We start from the raw sequence: 22,237 nt of genomic DNA on the forward strand, positions 1-22,237 counted from the left end.
GTTAAACGTCCTGGGACACTCGAGGCGACAGGATATATCCGACGCCGTGGATCTGGGTCAAGCAAGGATCATCCTTGTCACGGTTCTTCTAACCTGGATTGAAACACCAGGCGAGGAAAACTTGATCGATTTTTGCGACCAGAGAAGGCATCTCGAGATTCACCGACGAGTGCTTTGATTGTACACAATATCGACAAACGAAGGGACATCGGCTTTGGATTTCATGGAATAAGCAATTTCCACTGAAAAGAAGCGGATTATAAATATTTCTCGGAGGAATTCTGAGTTGACACCAGTTGGAAAATACGTTATTTCTCTTTCCTGGAAAACTCCTTCAAAATAAGAGACTCCTTCGTTATGGAGTTAATATTCATTAGTCAACGAAGAAGCGCGCAGTTTTATTCAACATTATGCACTGGCCGCGACAGGAGGTGGAAAATGATATTCTATCCAAGCACTCCGTGGAATCAACTAACAATTGAGTGGAAAACGGCGAGAGTAAATAATGACGTAGATGGGTGGCTTGAATATGAATGTAACGTATCGATGCACGCCTTTCATAAATATGCAAAATTTTATTCGCATTCGTCGCACGCTCGGTGCATCAACCTGCGCTTCCGATCGAGCTTGAAAATTTTGAAATCGATCATCGATTATCGACTCGCAATCCCAGCTGTCCCAATTTTCCAAACGACAATACGGTATATGAATTTCGAAGAATGATTTTCAATTTCTACAATTAATCGTTTGCCTCGCAAACAACGCCGACGCGTTCCAGCAATGAGAAATGATCGATAATTGGCCGTGCACACACGGGTGCAGGAAAGTCTCGATTAAGCTCGCGCGATTATCGGGACCGATAGTTATATAGCTGTGTTTTAACGCACGCCCGCTGATTTGCATGATTATAGGTGTACGATTATAAAGCGTGGAACACGGACGCGATCGAGATAACAGAGGAACCCCAGGTGATAAATACTTTGGTGATTGATACCGGAACCATGCAAAAGAATATCGATTAACACGTTGGCTGGCGTGAAGATCGTCCAATCCCTCGAACTTAATATAACAGAATAATTAAATGAAAATTAAAAAAGAAAAAAAATTGTCACCATTGGTCTTACATTATTGTTAAAATGTCAACGAAATGGCTGCAAAGTGATTACAGTTAATGCAAATATTTGCTGTTTCGTAAATGTTAATAATTCTGGACGTTAAACAAGTCTGTTTTCGAGCGAGCTGGCACGCGTAATGAGCAACATGTTGTAAACTGATTTCCATACCGAATGGAAAGTAAACGAATAAATCAGTTCAATGTGTGTCCAGGTTGATTTTCTTGCATCATCGCGCGGACAGCTTGCAAGGTAATACAATTCATTAATGTCTCTTTATTGCCTCTGCGCCTGTTACAATTAATCCTCGCAATGGGCCTGTCCAAATTGAATTTTTTTAAAAATAAGATACAGAATCGTAAAAGATAGTGGCAGGTTTGAAATTGTCACACGTGAAACGTGTTTTATTTCACATTATTTTAAATGTTTACGGAATCCCGTGTACAAAGTGACAGACCAATGGATTTCTTTTTCATTTTTAATTTCGTTGCAAAACTGCATTCGATTTGGCTGCATTGCGAAGGATAATTAAAAGCTTCCGAACTCGTTGCCCGAAACGAGCGTGGGGTTACTTCAACGACACTCGGTCGGTCCTCGTCGTGGGACCGGGTAGAACCGAGTAACGCTATTAAAATCTTTTCAGATCGACCTTGGCGAACAAAACGTGGCCCAGTTTCCTGTGTCTCTCCTGTGCACCACGCCACTGTTCACCGGCGTTAAAAAAGAAGCGTTTCAAAGAGGCTCGATTCCATTTTCTACCCCATCATCTCTCGTGTCTGTCTCATTAGCACTTCTGACCCTCGAGAGGATGCGCGATTGCGTCGGCAAGAAAGCCAACCCAGCCGACCCAGTGAATGCAGCTGCAAATGAGAGGCACCGACCATGCTCTGCGGTGTTCGCTTCTACGAACTAGCCCCTATGAAAGATGCAGAGGAGCTAAATGAAGACCGTGGTCACGGAGGATAGCGTGGGTATATCAGGGAGGACGAGCAACGAGAACGCGCTTTGATCAGACACGTCGTCCATCTTTCATTTTCTTTCGTTCAACCGTTCGTTCCTGCGGTATTCAATTCTTTCTGGAGCAAGTCGAATAGACTTTCCCTCCCAGTGAACTAGTTTCCTAGAATTCTCTGCGTTACGTGTCAGACACATAGGTCGTTCAAATATAAACTAGAATTGTTTTTTTTTTTTTAATTTTAATATTCATCTCTTATCACGTTGTGTTTCATTTATTCGTTTGTAAATGATAAATTAACACCAATTGGGCAAGTCAATATTTGCATTCGACGTATTATTCCGTGCCGTTGCGCAAACGACGTGGACGTAATACCTTCGATGGTATAAATTATGACAAAATTAGCATCGAATCGTGCGCCATATAGAAAATAGAATTTCCGTCGGGTGATGTTACGCAATATAAAGTGGGCGAAATATTAAGGGGAAAATATTTCGAACGGCAATTTGTACCGAGATTTCTCTTTTGAAGCTTTCTGCGAAGCTTCCAAAACGCGTGGTTATTGCCCCCTGAAATTTTCATACCTGACGACGCGTTCTGCAACATCCATCACCCTCTTTTTACCCAATAGAAATGTCTCGGAGAAATTCAGAGTGAATTTTTATCATACAAATAGCCTCCAGCTTTGTAATATTGCTTCTTTACATAGAAGGGACAGATTTGTGATGAGTAAGTTGGAATCTTCAAAGTAGAAATTATCTTTATTTGCATTGTTCGGCATTTTTTTCTTGCAAAGGTTCAAAGATCTCGTTATCAGTCGTAGGAGATAACACGGTTAAACACGATGCAATTTGTCTTAGAGTGATAATAGATAAATCTATGTACGTGCACGTAGATCATATGCATTTATCGTACAATTCATCTTGCGTTCCCTTTCGTAAACTCTCTACGCAACCAATGAGTTACATAAATTTTATTGAATTCGATATGTAACTGCGACCGTTTGATAACCGCAGTCTTTCGTTACCTCACCACGAAACCTTGGCCTCGAGACGGAATTAAACAACCCACCCTTTTGTGACACTCTTTTGCTTGCTCTCTGTCGGACCTTCTTTGAACCTACCCCGATAACAGTATCTATATTATCACCCCCTCGTGTCAATCGTTCCTTAGAGTACTGTCCATGAAGGGGTAAAAATATAACACTTGAGACTAAAAAGATGTGTCTCCAAGTTTCATGAAAATCAGAGAAAATCAACCCTCGTAAGATCGATGCGTTTGATCAATCACATCGATCAGCAATCGGATAATAGACTCACCGGGTTATTGGTAAGTGCCGAGGTGGATGCAGCGGTGGGATGGTGATCGTAATCCAGGTACTCGTCCCGATGGTGTCTGCCGGAACCGTGTCTCTCCCTGTCGTCCCTAATGTCCCGAACGTCCCGGAGGTCCCTGATATCCCTCAGATCCCTGATGTCGCGCAGGTCCCGAAGGTCGCGGAGGTCGCGCTGTTCTCGGAGGTCGCAACGGCTCACGTGGTCCCGTTCACCGCGAAGCTGCCTCGACATCGCCGTCGGCTCCTCCTCCTCCGAGTCGAGCAGCAGCTGTTCGACTCCACCGCCACCTCCTCCACCACCGCCTCCGCCACCTCCAGCACCACCTCCGCGTCGGGCGGGATAACGTCGGAGGTCACACCATCCTACCTCCTCCTCCGCCCCTCCGGCGACCTCGCCGCGGGGCAACCGAGCCGTGCCTGGGGCCCTCACGACCGATCTGCCTCGAACCTCCTGCCCCCGCGGCCCCCCGGGGGGCTCCTCCACATCACACCCAAAGGCTACGCTTCTTGGACCCCTCACGACACGACTCTGCTGCTTTCACTAACCCCTTGCCACGCGATCACCTCCTCGCGAGATCCTTTTCCTCGATTTCTCTCGATCCGATGTTTCGCGGCTGGCGGAGACGGAGCGGTGATGGACGGACCGGAAGTAGCGGCAGAGTGGCGGCTGAAGATCTCGTGGTTCGCTGAATGCTTCGAGTGACTCTGTAAACAGAGGCAAGTGGGTAACGTCATCGTTTTTAATCTACCCCAGACTCTGAAACGCTTGGCAGAAGATGGTTGATCGGCTGAAACTATCCGGGATGAAGTAATTTAATGTAGATCAACGGTGCATGAACATATCATAAATGTGTCTTTTGCACGAAGGATGCCAAAAAACGAATCTACAGTTTTCGCAGACGCTGACGCCACTGGCGCAACCATGTAAGATGTAAATTCAATTTCCACGCCGTTGCCATACGTTGCGCCGGTTAATTCGATTTAAATTTAGTGAACCAAGCAATTTTGACACAACTACACGTGCTATATGCCGCATTGTCCCAGCTCGCGATATACCCAACGTTTCATCGACGTCCTTTGAAGTTTACATTTTTTCCTCTCCATCGCTCGCGTTCGCGAAATCCTATTAACACGATCATCGTATTACGTTATAAATCGAGGAACGGAATGATTATTGTGCTTTCATAAATCGTTATACAATGACAGCCATTAAATTTTTAATTAAATTCAAAGGAATCGAAGAAAATGTTGGATACAATCATCACGCTGCATTGATTAAAACAAATAATACATATTACAAAATATCGCGAATATTCACACCCAACTAATTCACACATCGTCGTAATCGTTGTAACGATAGCGTGACCGATATTTGTACGTCCAATTGACTGTCCTTAATTAAGGTATCCCCAACCGGGAGGCGTAATGTCAGTTGATAGTGATTGACGCGGACTCCACTCTGCCAAGGTCAGACCGTTCGAATGTTATGGCTGTTGTGCACCGTTACCTTGACAAGTTGATCCGTAAATTGACGGTGATATCGAAAAGCGGATCGCGGACCAGCAAGGAACGTCCTCGAAGCGAAAGAAACGACGCGTTAACTGGCGTGAAATCAAACGATAAACCGGTGCGTAAAGTCGTCCCCGGCGCGCCAGTCTATCGAAGGAGAGAGGGTGGCAACGAAGCTCACCCAAGGTGGGGTGAGTTGAGGTTAGGTCACGCCGCAGACCGCGAATGTAGGGTTGTGGGTCGCGCCCGGTCGAGCTCAGCTGCGCTGCGACCTAAAGGGGTTGCGGCTCGTCACTGGTCAGACACGCCAGAGACACTCGACTATTTCCGTCATTTTTCTACAGAAAAAAAATCAACCCTATCTCAGACACCCCTTCGTCTTCCCTCTACCTCTCGCTAAGCGATTCTATAAAAAAAGAACCATGTTACGTGACAATAGGATGAACCGTCACGAGTCAGATCGACCGTCAGACGCGTCGATCCACTCATCGAACGTTGTTTTTACAGATAATTAATTTCTTCGAATTGCAGTGTACAAGGAAACGATCGCTCTAGCCTGGAATAGATGAGGCGATTCGAAAAAAGCACACAGTCAAATTGGATTTTGGATAAAAGCTCAGGGTACACAGGTGATCAGAACATACTTACCAGTTTCTGTTCGACCCGGAGTACTCGTAACGCGACCTTTCCAGTCAAGAGAGGAACACACCACTCGGACCACTTTCGCGCGCGGCTCGCGTTCACCGTGAATCGAGCCAGACCGTGTGACAAGCAGCCGACCAAGAGCAACGGGGTTTCTCGTGACGGGAACTGATTTCCGCGTGGACGATCGGCGGCAAGAAAGTGTGCACGACGTCGAAACGACGGTGACGGTTGGGGCCGTGCTCGCGTCGACGGCTGCTGCTACCGTGGCTCGCGCTACCTCGGCCAGTCTCGGTCGGCCTCGTCCTTTGTCGGTGTTACTCGGCTCTTGTGTCGTGACGTCGCGCGGGGACGCGAAAAGCCCGGCGATGTTGAGTATCGATCACATGCGCCAGCGCACGCGAGCTACGCTGCGGCGCGTCAACACGCGCCTTTCTCGACTGGCGTGAGGGTGCCAGACACGTGGTTACGTGTCCGTTCACCGATCATTCCTGTCCCGATCGTGCATCACGAGCACTTTCAATGGATCATCGTCAACCAAGTCAGAAATGATCCGCTTCTATCGAAGATCGATGAGTAAGTAGCACCTCGGTGGAGATGCGCCGGGGATCTTCCGGGATCGCGGAGTCTAGGTGTCAAGGGATGACCTTGCTGCAATTGCATACATTGCGACAATTGCGTCTGAGGGCCCGGCAGATGGTTACGAAGAATGCATGCGGTCAATTGACGCTTCTAGATTCACGATGGCGGTGAATTATCGAGCGGCTACTGTATATCCTATAAGTAGTGAAAGATTTGTGCGCAAAAAAGAGTGGGTCTAAAAAAAAACCAACGGCAAATGTTAATTCATTTGTCATCCAAGCCATAGATTCGAATTGGGGACAATCTCGGCATACCAACTTGAAACGACGCGCGACGTTACTTCTGTTATGACACGTTTCAATTCCGAGTGGTCGAACGGCATATGACAGAACAATTGAAACAAATTGCGTTACGAACGAATCGTTTCGCTTATCGTTCAACGTAGCTTCGTTATCGTGGAAGCCGTTGCGCGAAGCCAGTTTCGAAACGACGATACGCGTACGTCGTTAAGCTGTTTACCGCCAAGCAGTCATTAAGAGCGACGCATTTGTTTAATTACTCGTTATTAACTTACGCCAAATGCCACAGGCTAAGCTGACTAAAACTAGACTAATTACACGGTGTTGCAATTAGTAGAACGCAACATATGTTCGTGGTTTCAGTTCATAAACGAATACGAAATTTCACTTAGAACTTATTTGGGGCTGTGGTATTCAAAACTCGTGGCGCTTCGCGAGTGGTATCGTGCGGCTACCACCCCAATCACCCGCGAGACACCCCGACATCTGACGGAGGGTGAAAGAATCGCGACGAAAGAAAGCCGTCTCGCGAAAGAGGAAATAGTCTGCAGTTTTCTACGCGAGAGAAACTACCCTTTTTGCGATTCCACCCTTCCGTGAAGAGCTCTCTTTACCGACCTTCAGTGATAACACGGAGGTGGCTGAAACGACCCCTACCTTTCGATAAAGATGCGCCTACTTTAGACGAATAGCTATGGCCTGGTCGAACGTTATTGATCGTTAAACAACGTGCCAGTAGCGTGAAGAGGATCGCTATGCAGTGCTGCGTGCTGGTGGTTAGTATCGGAAGTCACTCTTTTCGAGCGGTAATCGTTCAAATCCAAGAACAACGATACTTAAAAAATCATTCTGCATCGATCACAAATGTCTCCCTTAAGAAGATCAATGTTTCATTCAGCACCCTTTCTATTTACTCGTCTTTGTCTAATACTGAAAACTTTCCCGGTCGATCCGTTCATCGAAAGTCATCTCACCCCTCGGGCGCAACCCTTTCTACCTGAAAGCGTAGCGCATTATCCGATCATCGATCAACCGCGAAGAGGATCGTCAGACAGCGCGTGGTGTCGCGCGATGGGCGTCGCATAGCGGGATTTCCGGTCGGAAGAGGCGAGGATGGCATCGTAAAGCGCGCGTGTTGTACCGAGCGAGACGATGAAGGATGTCGACGCGGCGCAAGCGAGTGCGTTGGCGGCTCGCGGCCATCCGACGCGAGGCGACGCGACGTCCATCATCCCCGCAGCTACGCCGTAAGGTGGCAACGTTGCTCTCGCGTGAGAGCTTTAGAGTCAGACGCAAGGGGCAATGCTACTGCCCGCGCCAATACTCAACAGTGGAGGGGAGGGTAACTATAGCGCGCTCTAGCAATGTGTCCGTCGATGGTGGGGAGAGTTGAGTAGTTACGTCCTACGAGGGGGAGAGTAGAATGAGTAGAAGTGGGGGCAAGTGAACAGTCAGATGGTGGGGATGAAAGCTGAGTTAGAGCAAGAGGGAGGACGAAAGGTGAGAGTAGGAGAGACGTAGACGGAGGAGAGGGAGCGAGAAGCCGCCGAAAGCGCATAGCGGCCCATAATTCGGTGCGCCGCCCCGCAATCAGGTTCGTGCTCGATGTTTCTAACCGCCTCGCTCGTCGCAGCCGGGAGAGAGAGACGGTAGTGCACGTTTTTACGTTTGCTCGTCAGCTCCGTGGTCCAAGTACGATCCGGGATATATCGTAGCGCGGTGCCTTAGCTCGTTCGCTCGATCTCCTCGCTGCCTCGCGCGCGTACACACACACACACACACGACCTCGTTGTTTATCTCTACCTATCTGGCAGCTATAGCGGCTGACAGACCACCTATACCTCTCGGTTGATGCGGCGAACGCACACGAAGTGTTTGTCTTGTGCGTGCTGAAACCGGAAGGACAGCGGTTGTTCCTCCAGAGACGCGGAACCTAATCCAAGAGTGTGAGGAAAAAAAAGTCTGAAAACGGAAACGCGGACGAAGAAGGAGGAACGTAGTGGCTTTGCCGGTAGACTCGCGACAGGAGCGTGCGTCTGCCAGTCAACCAGCCAACCATTCAGTCAGTCGGTCAATCATTCAGTCAGTGCCGGTTCTACGCTTCGAACGTTTCTGTCTCTGTTTATACGCGCTTCGAGTTTCCTCAATGGTAACGCTCCGACGTGTGTTTCCTTGGAACACACCAATGGGATATGAGTACTCGTCTCTTTGTAAGTGAAGAAGAAGAAACCAACCGAAACGCGAAACGGAACCTCTCTGGTGATTTTTTGTGATCCTCCATCAAGTATAACATAACGTACACCATTTGGCTACTGTCGTATCGGAGCTCGAGAAAAACGTGCCGCCATGGACACGGCCGGAGTGAATGATAAATTTCGTGATTTTCTTAATTTGATTACGATTGTTGGTGATGATTGTGCTGGTTCTCGCTAATTTACACGTCTCCACGTCGTCGTCGTCGTCGTCGTCGTCGTCGTCGCTCCAGAAAGGCGTCTTCCAAAAGTTGAACGTCCAACCGTGTCGAGCCATCCTCGATCCGTACCTCCGCTTGGTCCACGTAGTCACGTAAATATGAAACACGCATGCATGCCACGAAACGAAGCGTTCGAACGCACGTGTGTGCACGTGCACGAACGAACGGTATAGACACGGCTGATTATTAACGAGTTATTACCGCGATACTAATTAAGTTTAATCGCAAGGCCGCCGTTCGTTAAAGTTAATTGCACGATCGACCACGGCCCACGTCGTTAACTACGCCGTCCCTGCTCGCTGCGTAGTCGTGCTTTTATAGAAATTACGTACGGGGTCTTGATCGAAAGAGAACGCGCGAAAATCATCAGTTTCGTCATTGTTTTCTTTTATTTTGTCCCCCGGTATCTTAAATTAATCGCTCTCCGTTCATTTTTTTCTCGATGCCGAACGAATGTTTCACGCGACTCTGTTGCAGTTCACTGAATTGCAATTGATATTAAAATACACATCGCGGTTTCGCGTTGCTCACGATTTATGCGAACAGTACGACAACCGCATACTGGCTTTTCTGGTATCGTTGCACCGAACACGTTCGAATTGTACGCAATTTGTGACAACAGGCAAAGCCTGCTGATCGTGATCGTCGAATGACTTGCTTGTTAATTTGTTTGTCGCCTTGCCTACCCGCCTTTGTCAGCCGCGTTATTAACCATTTCTTCGAGCGTCATTTATTAACGGTCTCGCTCTGATTACATTCAACCGGCATACAATTTGCTCTTCGAACCGGTATTCATACCCCAGATTATTCCTATCGTATTATACGATTCAAAATTTCAAACCTTTTTTTTTTCTCGATCACCTTCGTAGATAAACTTCGGTAATAACGAGAAATTTTAACGAATTCTGTTTCTGCTTCTCTAAAGGTGCACTACTAATCCCTTTTATATTTCAATTTTATTAGAATTATTAGAGAAATGTTGAAATGAAAAGTTTCGTTTAAAAATATTATCCATTCGAATCCATAATAATTAGAATTGTAATCTTATCGAACGGTCGAGGTGTTAACAAATTTATTTATCGAGCGATCTGATAATTTTCGAGTTCCGTTTCTAGCTGTTGTTGAAATTTTGATTTCCCTTCGATTTTATGCTAATGCATCGACCCAACTGTCTGTGCACATGTCAGGCCAGATCGTAGACGGAATTTGTTAAAAGTTCGTAGTCCGTTGCGACACGCACTCACGCGCCTCATATATTGCGTGCGACGCGTGTGATCAATAAATCGGTCTGTGCAGCACATACACAAGTGCATCGATTCGTGTACGCACGTGTGATGCACACTATTGCGAGCCACTCTAAAACGCAGCCTAAACGTAAGGCCGTTCCTTTTTCCTGCGCCACTACGACAATGTATTACAAAAATCCACACGCAGTTCGGAACGTTCGGCACGGATGAAAATTTCACCTTTGCAAACCGTACGTGTCTCGATGACGCTTTAAGAATTCGATATCCGCGGAACACGAGGAGAGCATGATTTTTCTTCATTTAGAATCGAATTTTAAAAATAATTTCAACGATACTTTATTCGAATTAGGTAACCTTCTCGATAAGCAGTTTACAATTTAGAACGATAGATATTCACGATATAACATAGATAAGATTACCTTTGTCCGTTTCATAAAAAAATTTCCTTTTAATTAAAATTTTTACGAGGTGATTACACAGCGACCGTGGAATAGTTTGCACGCAGTTTTAGATTTTTGTAATAGATATTGCATAATTTGTAAAATTCCAAAGAAACTAAAAAACGAATGGATTATTTCATATGAAATTAATTTAAATTATAAATTTTTGAGTTTTTCTTATTGAAGTATTTCGTGAATTCTTAGTTTATCTTCTTCAAAAAAGATACAATAAAACGGTCATGTAGGTAATGGGTGAATTTTTGTCGAAATCAACGGTGTATGTTGGTTCACTTTCTCCTTGGTCTATCATCTTATAACAGGCTTCCCGTCGTGTTTTTGATAAATTCGATACGAAACTTCCTGAACGAACGGGATGTTGGACACGTAACAAATGTACGCGCATGTATTATCTTTTAGCGGGTAATACATGCTTCGTGTACTCATTTCTCGCACTGAAACGTTTTAAATTAAAAACGAAACTAGCTGTGATATCTCGAGAGAAAATCGTGTAACATAAATTGCTCGTTATCTCCTGATTCAATTATTTTCCATGATAATTAAGAGGGGACACCTCCTGCTTTCCATAAAATAATTTTTTCTTCTATTTTAAGAAGTACACTTTCAGTGATTTTATTTTTAATTTAAAAATAAGCGTGCGTCAGATGCGGGTAGTTGTAGCGTTAAATATATCTACCCTATTAGAAATGGAAATCACTTCACGGGTAGTGTCTTTCCACATGGCGAACGATGGTTATTTGATCGATACCTCGAGCCCTTCGCTTTTTCACCGTCACACTGTATTGCGACCCTTTTTATTAATGACTGACTCACACGCATCTCGATAAGCCGTGATAGACACGAAGCAACGTTTGCGTGGCATTTCGGGCTCGTTCTTTCCAACCACGCATCAGCTTCTATCTTTCCGGCCGATTTATTAACACTCACTCTTTTGCACACGTTCGGTCATTCACGATTTCTTTCCCTCCATAAGGGGTTCTTTCCCTTTCTGTACGCTCGTAACACGAAAAAGGTGACGTATAAGTAAAAGAAACGAAACACGACCTATTTAACCCTTGAATAGTAGAGCCACGTCAATTATTACTCAGACCTAAAATTAAAATTTTATAAATCTTCCCGAATATGAACCGTTGATGAATCTAGCGGTTTCGGTGAAAGCGGTGTGATTAATCCTGCGATGAATTAAACAGTGAAATTTATGTTTCCTTCTTTTTTTACGTACACGTGCTTGTTTTTCATAAGCAGAATTTATATAGGAACTTTGACAGTTTAAGGATCAATAAATATCTTTAGAATTGGGACATTCGTCGAATCGATAAAATAAAAAAACGGATGCTAGCTCATTGTTTTTAAATACACATTTATCAAACTTGATTATCAATACTCGCGTCTGGTAATCCGTCGGTTATGATAACCGATGGGACAAAGTCAAGTAGAATGACGCGTCTTCGTAAAATTTATATAAATCCGTGAAGAAATCCCGGGGACAATAGTCGAAATCTCTTGTCTCGTCGGTTTGATAACGTGTAAACATGTCTTGATCCGTCGCAGATTTTTATCATTCCGCGCGGTTGATAAAAATCGTTTATGTATATATTTTTTGATTCATCGAAAAGCAGAACAATTGATCTTCCAATGATAGGAACGATTTTATTTTACTAATCTAGCGACTGTGGTGGGGTATGAAGTGCTTTTAAAGTTTCAAAAGATTGTCCTAAAAAATAATAATAACGTTTCTAGTTAGACACCGATCCCCGAAATAATGATCAAGTATAAGCGAATATAGAAAAGAGAGAGCCGGAGGCAGAGCGGCGAGACGTTGCAAAAACAGTGCAAATTAACCGAATTATGGAAGCGTCACGTTTGCTAATGATTTATGCGCGACAATGTGCCGGTAATTGGCGGCGAGCAACGCAGCGAGCAACGCGTTGCGCGACGCGGTCTGTCCACCGATTAATTAATGAATTGACGAGGCACGAGATTGCGGCCGCGAAATGATGTACATACATTCGTCAACCGGTAGACGGTCAATTGTCGAATTGAACGCAAACTTGCTACAGCTGTATCGATATTACTAAAGTGGCCGCTCGATGATTCCCTAGAAAGGTCCACCGCTCGAGGCCCGAGGGCGACGAATTATCGAACGGCTACTGTACGTACAAAGATACGGCGGTCACCGTGGGAATACCTGAAGAGTTTTCCTTTATTCCCTGTCCAACAACAGGAAGTATTATTACGAGTCGATATATCCGGCCGATCGAACAGCGTTAACCGTCGCTTGGGATCTGTGTATAAAAACGCTCGAACCAAGCGGGGAGTCTAATAAATAGACAAGGCGATCGTTCGATGATCGAGTAACGCAATAAAAAGATAATTACTAGGAAAATGGTAGCCAATAATGGCCGGGTGTAAAATTTTACAAGCGACCGATCCTATCCCTGTTTAATACACAAGCGTGCCTCTACGTCTACGTAACATTTACCTCGATGAAAATCTCTCTGGTCCTTTATTTTTTTTCTTTTTTCTGTTCGGTAGTAGAATTTTCGGGTACTCGTAAAATCGACCGGTTTCGAAAACACAGTCTCTTCCGTAATAATTCCAAGGTATCGTTGGAAAGTAACACGAGCGGGATTGTTTTAGAGAGGTCTCCGAGCGGCGAACCGCAATGAGATAACAGAAATTAAGGGTTCTAGGGGTCTGTAGCTACGTACCTGGCTGGAAAACGTACACACGTACACAAGATGGGTTCTCTAGCCACGTACGTATGTATACCTGCTGTGAAGACCGAACCGGGCCTCGAGGGAACGTAGCAGCTGGCCCGATAATTGCGCCGGCGATATTATTAATGGTCCCAAAGATTTGCTTCGGACGAGAGCCAGGTATACGACGGCGTATACGGTACTGTACTTGCACGTTGTGTGCCTAATCCTCGAGGAACGTGAAAAAGTACAGGATGCAACCGTGCCACAATGATATACCATCCATTGATGCAGGGTAAAAAGAAGGAAAAATGTTCTTTCATCTTCGAACAGCTTGAAACTACGCGTGTTTCTAATTTAAAATTTAGAAATATACGAAATTTTTTATGCTGTCAGAAAAATACGAGGGTGTAGGTTTGAATTTCTCAGTGGGATTAAATTATTTTGCACGAGAAGTATTCTCGTTTTTCCTTTTCGAAGTGACGTGCAAATTTTTCAAATTCATGGATTCAGTGGAGCAAAGGAGGGGCAGAATTTCTCGGTTACTTAGCCAAGAAGGGTTAGGGGTGGAAGGAGGGTTAGGAGTGTTTATTTTCGGTTAGAAACGGAATGTTAGCTCGGCTGCAGCACACTTTCATTACAGCTTCGTGAAAAACTTCTCCTCTGGTAATTCGAGCTCTAGGTACATTTTCTTCTTTTCCAACCCGAACATTTCCGTTCCTGATCGTTTCGAACGTGGTTCGAAATGGATCTGGCGGTAACACGAGCCACGTTTATGGGAATTCCCAGAGTGGACACATCCAGGCGTCCAACACGTGAAAATCTGTGTTTTCACTTTCGTTTTCGTTAAGGAAACTTTCACTGTGAGCACAGAAAATGGCGCGAGAGGAAACGTAACGACACTCGGAGGAATTTAAAATCAAGGACGCGCGTTTTCATTCATTGTAACGTCCACGTTTTCGTCTTTCCTTGCACGCCAACCGATATTATTCCTCTTTAATATTTAAGCCTTGACGTCAGATCTTTTGAGAGCCGATGAAAATCGTGCATTTCTATTCTCCGTTCGGTCGCGAATACATTTCAATATTTAGGAACGATTTCCGCTCAACTGCAGTCTTCGTGCAAGTTACGCCTTCGGAACGTTCCTCTGAATATTCTCCCGTCGAAATCTCAACTGGGATGAGAATTAAATTTTTCATAGAACTTCCTGAACCCCTTTTTAGAGATTGTTTGTATTCGTGGAATTGAAATGTATTATTTGGAACGATCGATACGGCAGCTCTTTAAATATTTTATATAGGGAACGACAGGAATGAAAAATGTGATAAAAATGTGTATTCAACATTTTGATGCCAGGTGTTATATATTCATGAATTTACTTCGCTCTTCGGTCTATTTGTATCTATGGAAATTCGTAATTTTGTTGCTTGCATTATAGAAACGCTGGAAATGAGTAATTTTGTAGTGTGCATTATAGAATCCCCGGGAATTAGTAATTTTATAGTGTGCATTATAGAAACTCTGCAAACGAGTAATTTTATAACATACATTATAGAAGAAATACATAAAATGATAAGATTTGTCTGTTGAAACGTGCGAACGTATCAGTATTAATAAATGTAGCGTCAACAAATTACTATTTCCAAGAATAATTAAAGCAGAAAAAATTGATTATTTCAACACGAGTCATTAAAGCAATTTATTCTACAATTATTCCAAGCAGTGAAATATTACTTTGTTCGAGATCGATGCAAAACTGATACGATAAGCGTGTATTTTCTTATCAGCACACATTCGTTTAATTTTATTCTTCCACGATTACACTTTATATCCTGTAATCCATCAAAACGTTGAATGCACCGAAGACAAGTACCTTTTATTGAAAGTGTATTGCGAGCTTCCACGAATCAACCCATTTGAAACCATTCAATTTTGCAATTCTATTCAGAATCAAACATTCATGCTCTCCATACGTCGGTCAGTTTCTGTGAATGCATCATGAAAATTCCGTTTGTTCATGATTGAATCCGAGCCAAGAGTTGCAATCGCGAAGCTTCGTGACTTTGACAAAGCTTGTTCCATCTTCGCTTCAGAAATTCTTCTCTTTATAATCTAAATTTCATCGATTTAGCGTCAGAATTAATCGCGCGGTAGTCGAATAGACCCGTGACAGAAGGCGAAAATGGCAAAGATCTTTGATGCCGCACCTCAAATTCATCACATTCTTTCACAGTGATCGATCAAGATTCGTTTTGATTATTTCTCTGCATCCGTGTCTCTGTTCTTTTCTCGAACGGTGGCTATCGATTCGTGAACGATGCATTTATGCATTTCCCTGATGCATAAATATCGCGGTTTTATCCGCGCGAGTGGTCGGTCGTTAGGTCGCGATACCCTCTCGCTTTTCCTCGTTCCGGTCTTGAAAAAATCGTATTCACTAGTAATCGCGAGCGATTACGCGTTTGAAAGCAGATTACTAGACGTACGAGTCGGATTTATCGTTCGAATCGCGATTTAACGTTTCTTTTTCACGGAGTCAGCTAGAAACGAGATTCTGTTCAGTCGCGTTCTCTTAGGAGTTGCGATCGCGTTGCTCAACCGACGAAATTAGCCAGTCACTTCACCTTGAATATCGTAGTAAGTGCGATAAATTACGAGCGGACGGGCGAACAAAAAAATTTCAAGCCGATCGCCGAAGTCGAAATATATTCATGAACGATACGTGGCGTAGTCTGCATGAATGATCGTTAAAGAGACTTTGGCTTCCTCTTTCATCCGAAACCTTCGTTAAAAAATGAGGGAAAAAATGTAAATTATCAACGTCAGTTTTTCATTTTTAATTGCAAATTGAAAATTTTTTGATACTGAAATGTTTAATCAAATCGATTGCACAGCAATTGCACGCTGAAATTTACTCGTTGCAACAATAAACGTCAACGGTATTAACGATTATTTAGATAAAGCATTATCATTTCACAAGAGTAACTGTAAACAAGCCAATAAACATCATTAGTCATTTCCATCATTCAAGGTAGATTTCTTTCTTCTTTAGTCTGACACTTTTTGAAAGGAAAATACAAAATTCCACGAAATTATCAATAATTTTCTTTGATGAAAAATCATCGTAGATTCTCTGGATGAGACTCGTAATCGATCTTAATTCCGATCTCTCCTATCTGCCCCTCTACTTCTTTTCCCGCCGCGCAGATCTCGCGGTTTTTCGCGATAAAAACGCAATATTCCGTAGCCGACTGCAAGATAACGCGTTCCATATTGCACAGAGCCGACGAGATAACAGTGCTCGCCCGTTATTTACGTACGAGCATGCAAACGCTTGGAGCATTGTGCTGCATCGGCAACTTTTTTCCATTTTCATCGCAGCTTTTTCTCTCGGACCCCCTTTATTTTGCCCGCTCCTGTCCATATGGAATCGATTTCGAGCCTCGTTCTTTATCTAGCGCGTTATTTGTGCTCGCGATTAAATTCGTGTCGGAGCTGTCCTCTTTCCCATGAGTTATTCAGTTTCATTTTTTCCAATGAAGGAAAGTGGTTTCTCAAATAAGGAATTGCTTATCAGTACTCTAATAATGTTATTCACTCCTTTCACTCGATTACAGCTGACTACGATAATTAACATGGTACAAGCTTTAAATTATAGAAAAATAAAATTATTTTACGTTATAAGATTTTATGGGTTCTGGTCGTTGATTTTACGACTGGTACAACATCCTTATTCTGCATTTACAGTAATTAATACTTACACCAACTCAGAAATAGAAATATATAATCATTCCAGTTATTTTCAATATCAATCGTTAAAGAATCTTAAAACGTTCTTATCATTGTAATTAAATCTTTCTCGATAATTTAATATTAAATGTCTCTTAAACTATCAACCGACTACGCCCAAAACCATACACAGAAAGATTCATAATAATATGATCTATCAAGACGAAAAAGCTCATTAAAATCCGACTTCTCCTTATAAGTACGTAACCGTTAAATGTTGTTTCCCTCTTTTTCTCTCTTCCTTATTATTTCCTTCGTTTTCATTTTCTTTCGTTACGGTCAATTTAGAGAGCCGCGAGCATGGGTAGCTCATTAACGGCTTCGATTACAAAATGTCTCCTAATTGGATGACACGAGAATCACGAGAACGCGCCTCGGTTATCAAAGGGTCGTCAACCCGACGTTCCGTAGCGAGCTGATCAAGGAAATACCTGTAAACATACGACGTTACAGGTAGACGAGCATCGGCGCTGTTCTGCGTATCGATACGAGTCTGCTGATAAGGGTAATCGCGCGATCTTCTCATTTACGCTTCGAATCTGGAAAAGTACAGGACGACGAGGAGCGGATTAGGAAAATGGAAATAACGTGGCTGTTTTCAGACGGCAGACGATGTTTATGTGCGACAACGCGACGCAAATAACACAGTTTATCTTTATATCGTGTTCTTTTTCCTTTTTCGCGAGCCAGTGATCAAATATTTTGATTAGGAATGACGTGTCAATTGGTGGGGCAAAATTTAAATTTAAAATGTAAAGTAGCATTTCTGCAAATGGGCTAAGAATTCTTTGTATTTCTCGAGCATAGAAGCGAAAGTAGTGGAGCAACGTGTGCGGAATACGCGTAGAAAGTACGACGTTTGTCGAGAAGAAAGTGTCATCGTCGAGTGTCGTTAAATGGCCAGGGAGTTTGAAACGTATGTATGGGACGGTACGCGTTAAACAGTACACGCCCGTTCCTCGTCACCGGGAACACGGTGAAAGTCATTTTGGCCACGGTGGGCTGATTATTATGCTCTCCGAGCAATCGTCATTCAATTATTACACCGATGGCCCGTCTTCGAGCGGCGTAATTACGCTGGACGCGCGAAACCCGGGCCCGCCTACTGCGTTGCGCGAAATTCAACGCGTATGCAAATCGTTCCACGCTGCTGTTCAACACCTTTCGAATTCAATTTGCGTCCGCTCGCATCGCCGGGAACACGATATTTTCGTGACAGACGAAGCCCCTGCTATCTGTACATTGGATGCGATCATCGAACGCTTTTTCGATCTTTGTTTTCATCGAATCTGGTCATTACTATTCTTGAATTGTTGCTGTCGTTCCTCGAACGACCATACTTATTTACTTATTTCTTCTCGTCTCGTTTTAATTTCCGATCCGTTAATCAGCTTTGGTGAAGTTCAATTTATCCCTCCCCTTACATACGGTTCTTGGAAATGGTTAAACAATAAAATAAAGAAATAAGTTCTATTTATAACAGTGTCACGTTTGATACAAGAATGAACAGAAAATATGTAAATTGTGCAAATGTGCTGATTACATGAAAGACAGAACCGATGGAAAAACTTGATTAAATATGCTAATCGCTAATTGAATGCTAATGAAATAACGGGACGGTTACTGAAAGATATTCTATGAAAAATAAAAAGCGCAATAACGTATTAGAGGATAGTGGACGAGCGTGTGCAGTAACCGCGATAGGCGTTGTTGACTCGCGATTACACACGCGTGTTACGCGAATTTCAACGCGTATGCAAATCGTCGGCTCGTAGGTGTTGGCGAACAACTTTCGCGCCGGCACAACATACGTTACGGAACAATATCTCGCGAAATCTTGTCCGGATATCTTGATATCTCTGTTTAATTGCATTCACCGATGGCGGATCAAGGCTTCGGTACTGATCGGATACGCGTGTCCGTCGATGAATGAAAGATTCATGGGTAACGCGCTGTTGAGTGACGGTGAAACGCAATAAAATATGTATTGAAAAAGTACCGACGATTCACGGAGCTAAAACACGATAGGGCGTTGTTGACTCGCGATTAACAAACGCGTTGCGACGCACTGCAATGAGGCTTGCGAATCGCACCGTGGAATAATAAAACGATCCGCGGATTCGAGGAAGCTCGCTGCACAACACACAGGCGTCCTTCATTCGTTTCGACGAAATTTTTCTTCGCCAATGAAATATTTAAACCTTGTATCTTTTGATTTATCGCGTTTCCGCGCGTATCGCCGTCGACCGTGCAAACACTTGTGATAAAAAGAGAAAAGGTTGCATACCAACTGACGGATGGATTTGAAATATTTTAGGACAGGAAGCATTAATAACAGGCAATGAAATTCTTTTTTCATTTTTTGTTATTTTGAAAGCTTCGCTTTGATCTTTAATTATTAACCCACGAACAGAGCGAAGCCTTAGTCAATCGTGATCCAAAATTACATAAAGACTGTGGCTCTCTCCATGGTCCGCCGTCCGAGAGTTAATAATACGAGTGATTTCCGAATTCATGTTTCCATTTTTACTAATTTTACCAATGTAAATTAGTATTATAAGACTCGTATAGCATGTTCGCGATTTAAACCGAGTCGATAAGCGTGCATTGTAAAAAGATCGAAGGCACAAAAGGAACGATCGCTAATGATGTCGACTTTCAGTCGTCGATCTTCTCTCGGTAGCTTCATAAATCACTTCCGCGACAGACGTATGCAGATCAGCGTCTTTTTACGTCGAATAACTTCTCCTTTGTGCATGCATTTCGAATCACAGTACACTGTTCGAAGCTTAGCCCGAATGCGAGTAATTAACCAGTTTGATAGCGGTATCTCGGTGGTCATTTGGCAGCGGAGAAAACAATTTTCCGGAATTTCCAACGTGAGCTACGTTGTTTTACACTGTTTACAGTGAACGCGTGGTTTAATCGCCAACAGACGAACCGATCGATTCGTTCAAAATATATTCAGGGACGCGGGATTCATTCATACGGTATAATGGAATATGTCGGTCACGCACACGCGGAACGCAGCTCATTTTCATCGCGATTTTACGCAAACAATGTTCTGCAATCGAAACACTTGATCCAGAGAATGAGCCGTTGCGGGATTATAGGTGAAAATTTCAACGCATTTAATGGTTACGGAATAATTAGACGATTACACGATACGGGGATGAATTAAACACTTTAATCCTTCCTGCGGATAATCGTGTAACCGTTCAAGCATTTATCACTCGACATTTTTTTACGTACAAAACGTTAATTGGTTAAATGTTTCTTCGCCTTAGTATTTGTTTTAATCCAGCAACGCCGTCGGTGAATTAATTCTTATTTATCGACGATTCCGACGTGCACTGGCCAGCTGCTTTCGTGTAAATAATTTTCAATCTCGCCTCCGGGGGCCCGAGGGACGGGAAAATGCGTATTTAATTTCAGTATCGAAACTGAGATAACTAAGAACGCTCGGGCTCTCCACACCTCGTAACGCTTTCTAGGTATGCGCTTGCGAAATCAGCCGCTGGTCATTATGTCAGTTTCATAATGTGCAATTGCTCGGAGGCGTGTGTGTGCTTTTTAATTTCTGTCATGTGGATCGTTCCACATTTTTTTTCATCGGAATTAAATTAAAAGCCTACGCAAGCGAAGTCCCGAACGAATTGAAGCACACTTTTCTAACATTTTTCGAGCCGGTTACAAAGTATAATAAATTTCATGGAAATCGTAAACAACCGCGATAGCCGCGTTATCGTTTGTACACCACGGAGTAACTCGTCTGTTCATGATTCTCTCCCACTATTATTATCCATTCGTTTCACTTTTCTCTTCTTTCCTTTTCGAATTCGTGTCGGATAAAAATCAGAAGAGTTCTTTACCCCCGAACGAACGGACAGCTAAGAAGATTCCCAGCGAGATCTGTCTCAGCTGTCGCATCGACGCTTTTGCTTGTCAGATAAATTATTCCCCGCTGGAAAATCGCGATGTTATCGCGCGGCTAGACGATTTCCATGATGCAATATGAAATATGTATATGCGAGACGTCGACGAAAGAAACTCCGTGCATCGAATTCTTGCGTTGATCATGCTTGACAGATGCACAAAGAAGGGAGCCTCCTTTCTACGTGTTTTCTTTTTCTCTTAACCCGAATTGTTATGAAGATTCGGATTTAAATTCCAGCATGTGATTGATCAGGCAAAGAACGCGTTGTAAGATACTACGAGCTTTCTTCGGTCTCTCATTCATGGTTTTACCATTGTGCATGTTTACGAGGAAGTAAACGCGTAACAATTTCTCGAAAGTCGTTCAATCGATCGGGAAATTACAGCGCGTAAGTCGTAAGCTTCTCTCCCCGTCGCCGTGCAATTACTCGTTTCTTATCGCTGATCGATTATGTTCCTCGAAGGAGATGGATGAACACCGATGGAATTGATCTTCATTACTCGTTAATCTTCTGATAATGTCTTCCGTAGATCGGTTGACTTTCTTCTTTGGTGGTTTTGTATCATTTTTCCTAACATTGAAGCACTCGATAATAGTCGGATAAGAACGTTGCCAATTAATCAGGAATTAATTGCTTGCTGTGACATTCGAAGATGGAATCAGGACTGACTGAATCTTAAGCCGCTACGTTCCTCGGACGTTAAAAGAGTATATAGATAAACAAATTGAATGATCTCGCGTTAACCGTGTGTATGTTTTGTCTTGTTTGCAGACGAGAACAGGCGATTTAATAGGCGGAGGTAAGAGTGGAAGAGAAACGACCGAAAGAGAGGATCGAGCATAGGTCAAAGGGGGAATGATAATCAAGGATACAGGTGTTAGATCGAGTGACCTGACAGACGACGGTGAATCGCTCAGTGTTCTCCAAAGGGCGAGGAAGTATCGACAGATTAATCGTCGCGTTTTACGACAACGGATGTCGGAATGACGCGTCGATCAAACCGTGGCAGGGCAGAGGGCGTAAGGACTTCGTTAAACGGGGAAAAGTGATACACGTCGTGGTTGTGCCGGACAAGGCGGAGAAGAGTTCGATAGACAAGGGAGAAACGAAAGGAAGAAGCGTTGGTGAATTGTTGGATCTTTTACACTTAAGGTAAGTTATTTTATTCGCTATCTTTTCTACGAATCCCTGTTTCTAT

General features: G+C 43.6%; 2 protein-coding genes across 15 annotated transcripts in view; one reads left to right on the forward strand and one right to left on the reverse strand.

The window, feature by feature from the left end:
• Positions 1 to 2,853: 2,853 nt before the first annotated feature.
• LOC114878979 (WW domain-containing adapter protein with coiled-coil homolog) lies at positions 2,854 to 4,138 on the reverse strand. The gene is made up of 3 exons (XM_046288705.1): positions 3,950 to 4,138; positions 3,387 to 3,878; positions 2,854 to 3,186 (listed from the first exon to the last, which is right to left on the reverse strand). The coding sequence occupies exons 1-3, from the start codon at positions 4,136 to 4,138 to the stop codon at positions 3,091 to 3,093; spliced, it is 777 nt and encodes a 258-aa protein (XP_046144661.1). The 3' UTR covers positions 2,854 to 3,090.
• Positions 4,139 to 7,943: 3,805 nt separating this feature from the next.
• The window catches only part of LOC114878981 (protein abrupt), a 56,694-nt gene continuing 42,400 nt past the window's right edge, over positions 7,944 to 22,237 (forward strand). For 6 of the 14 annotated variants that reach the window (XM_029193402.2, XM_029193413.2, XM_029193416.2 and 3 more), the window contains exons 1-2: positions 8,091 to 8,381; positions 21,811 to 22,191. The gene's annotated coding sequence lies outside the window, so the exon portion shown is untranslated. The other 8 variants (XM_029193403.2, XM_029193409.2, XM_029193411.2 and 5 more) reach the window with 8 other exon arrangements.

This window comes from Osmia bicornis, chromosome 14 (assembly GCF_907164935.1).
Source record: "Osmia bicornis bicornis chromosome 14, iOsmBic2.1, whole genome shotgun sequence".
Lineage (NCBI taxonomy): Eukaryota > Metazoa > Arthropoda > Insecta > Hymenoptera > Megachilidae > Osmia > Osmia bicornis.

Bases quoted from the DNA above. Each gene is read 5' to 3' on its own strand.
- LOC114878979 (XM_046288705.1), bottom strand. From the start codon at position 4,138: ATGACGTTACCCACTTGCCTCTGTTTACAGAGTCACTCGAAGCATTCA. The intron at 3,879-3,949 runs GTTAGTGAAAGC...GATGTGGAGGAG, and splicing joins AGGTGATCGCGTGGCAAGGG to CCCCCCGGGGGGCCGCGGGG. The intron at 3,187-3,386 runs GTGAGTCTATTA...TTATCGGGGTAG, and splicing joins CGGCACTTACCAATAACCCG to GTTCAAAGAAGGTCCGACAG.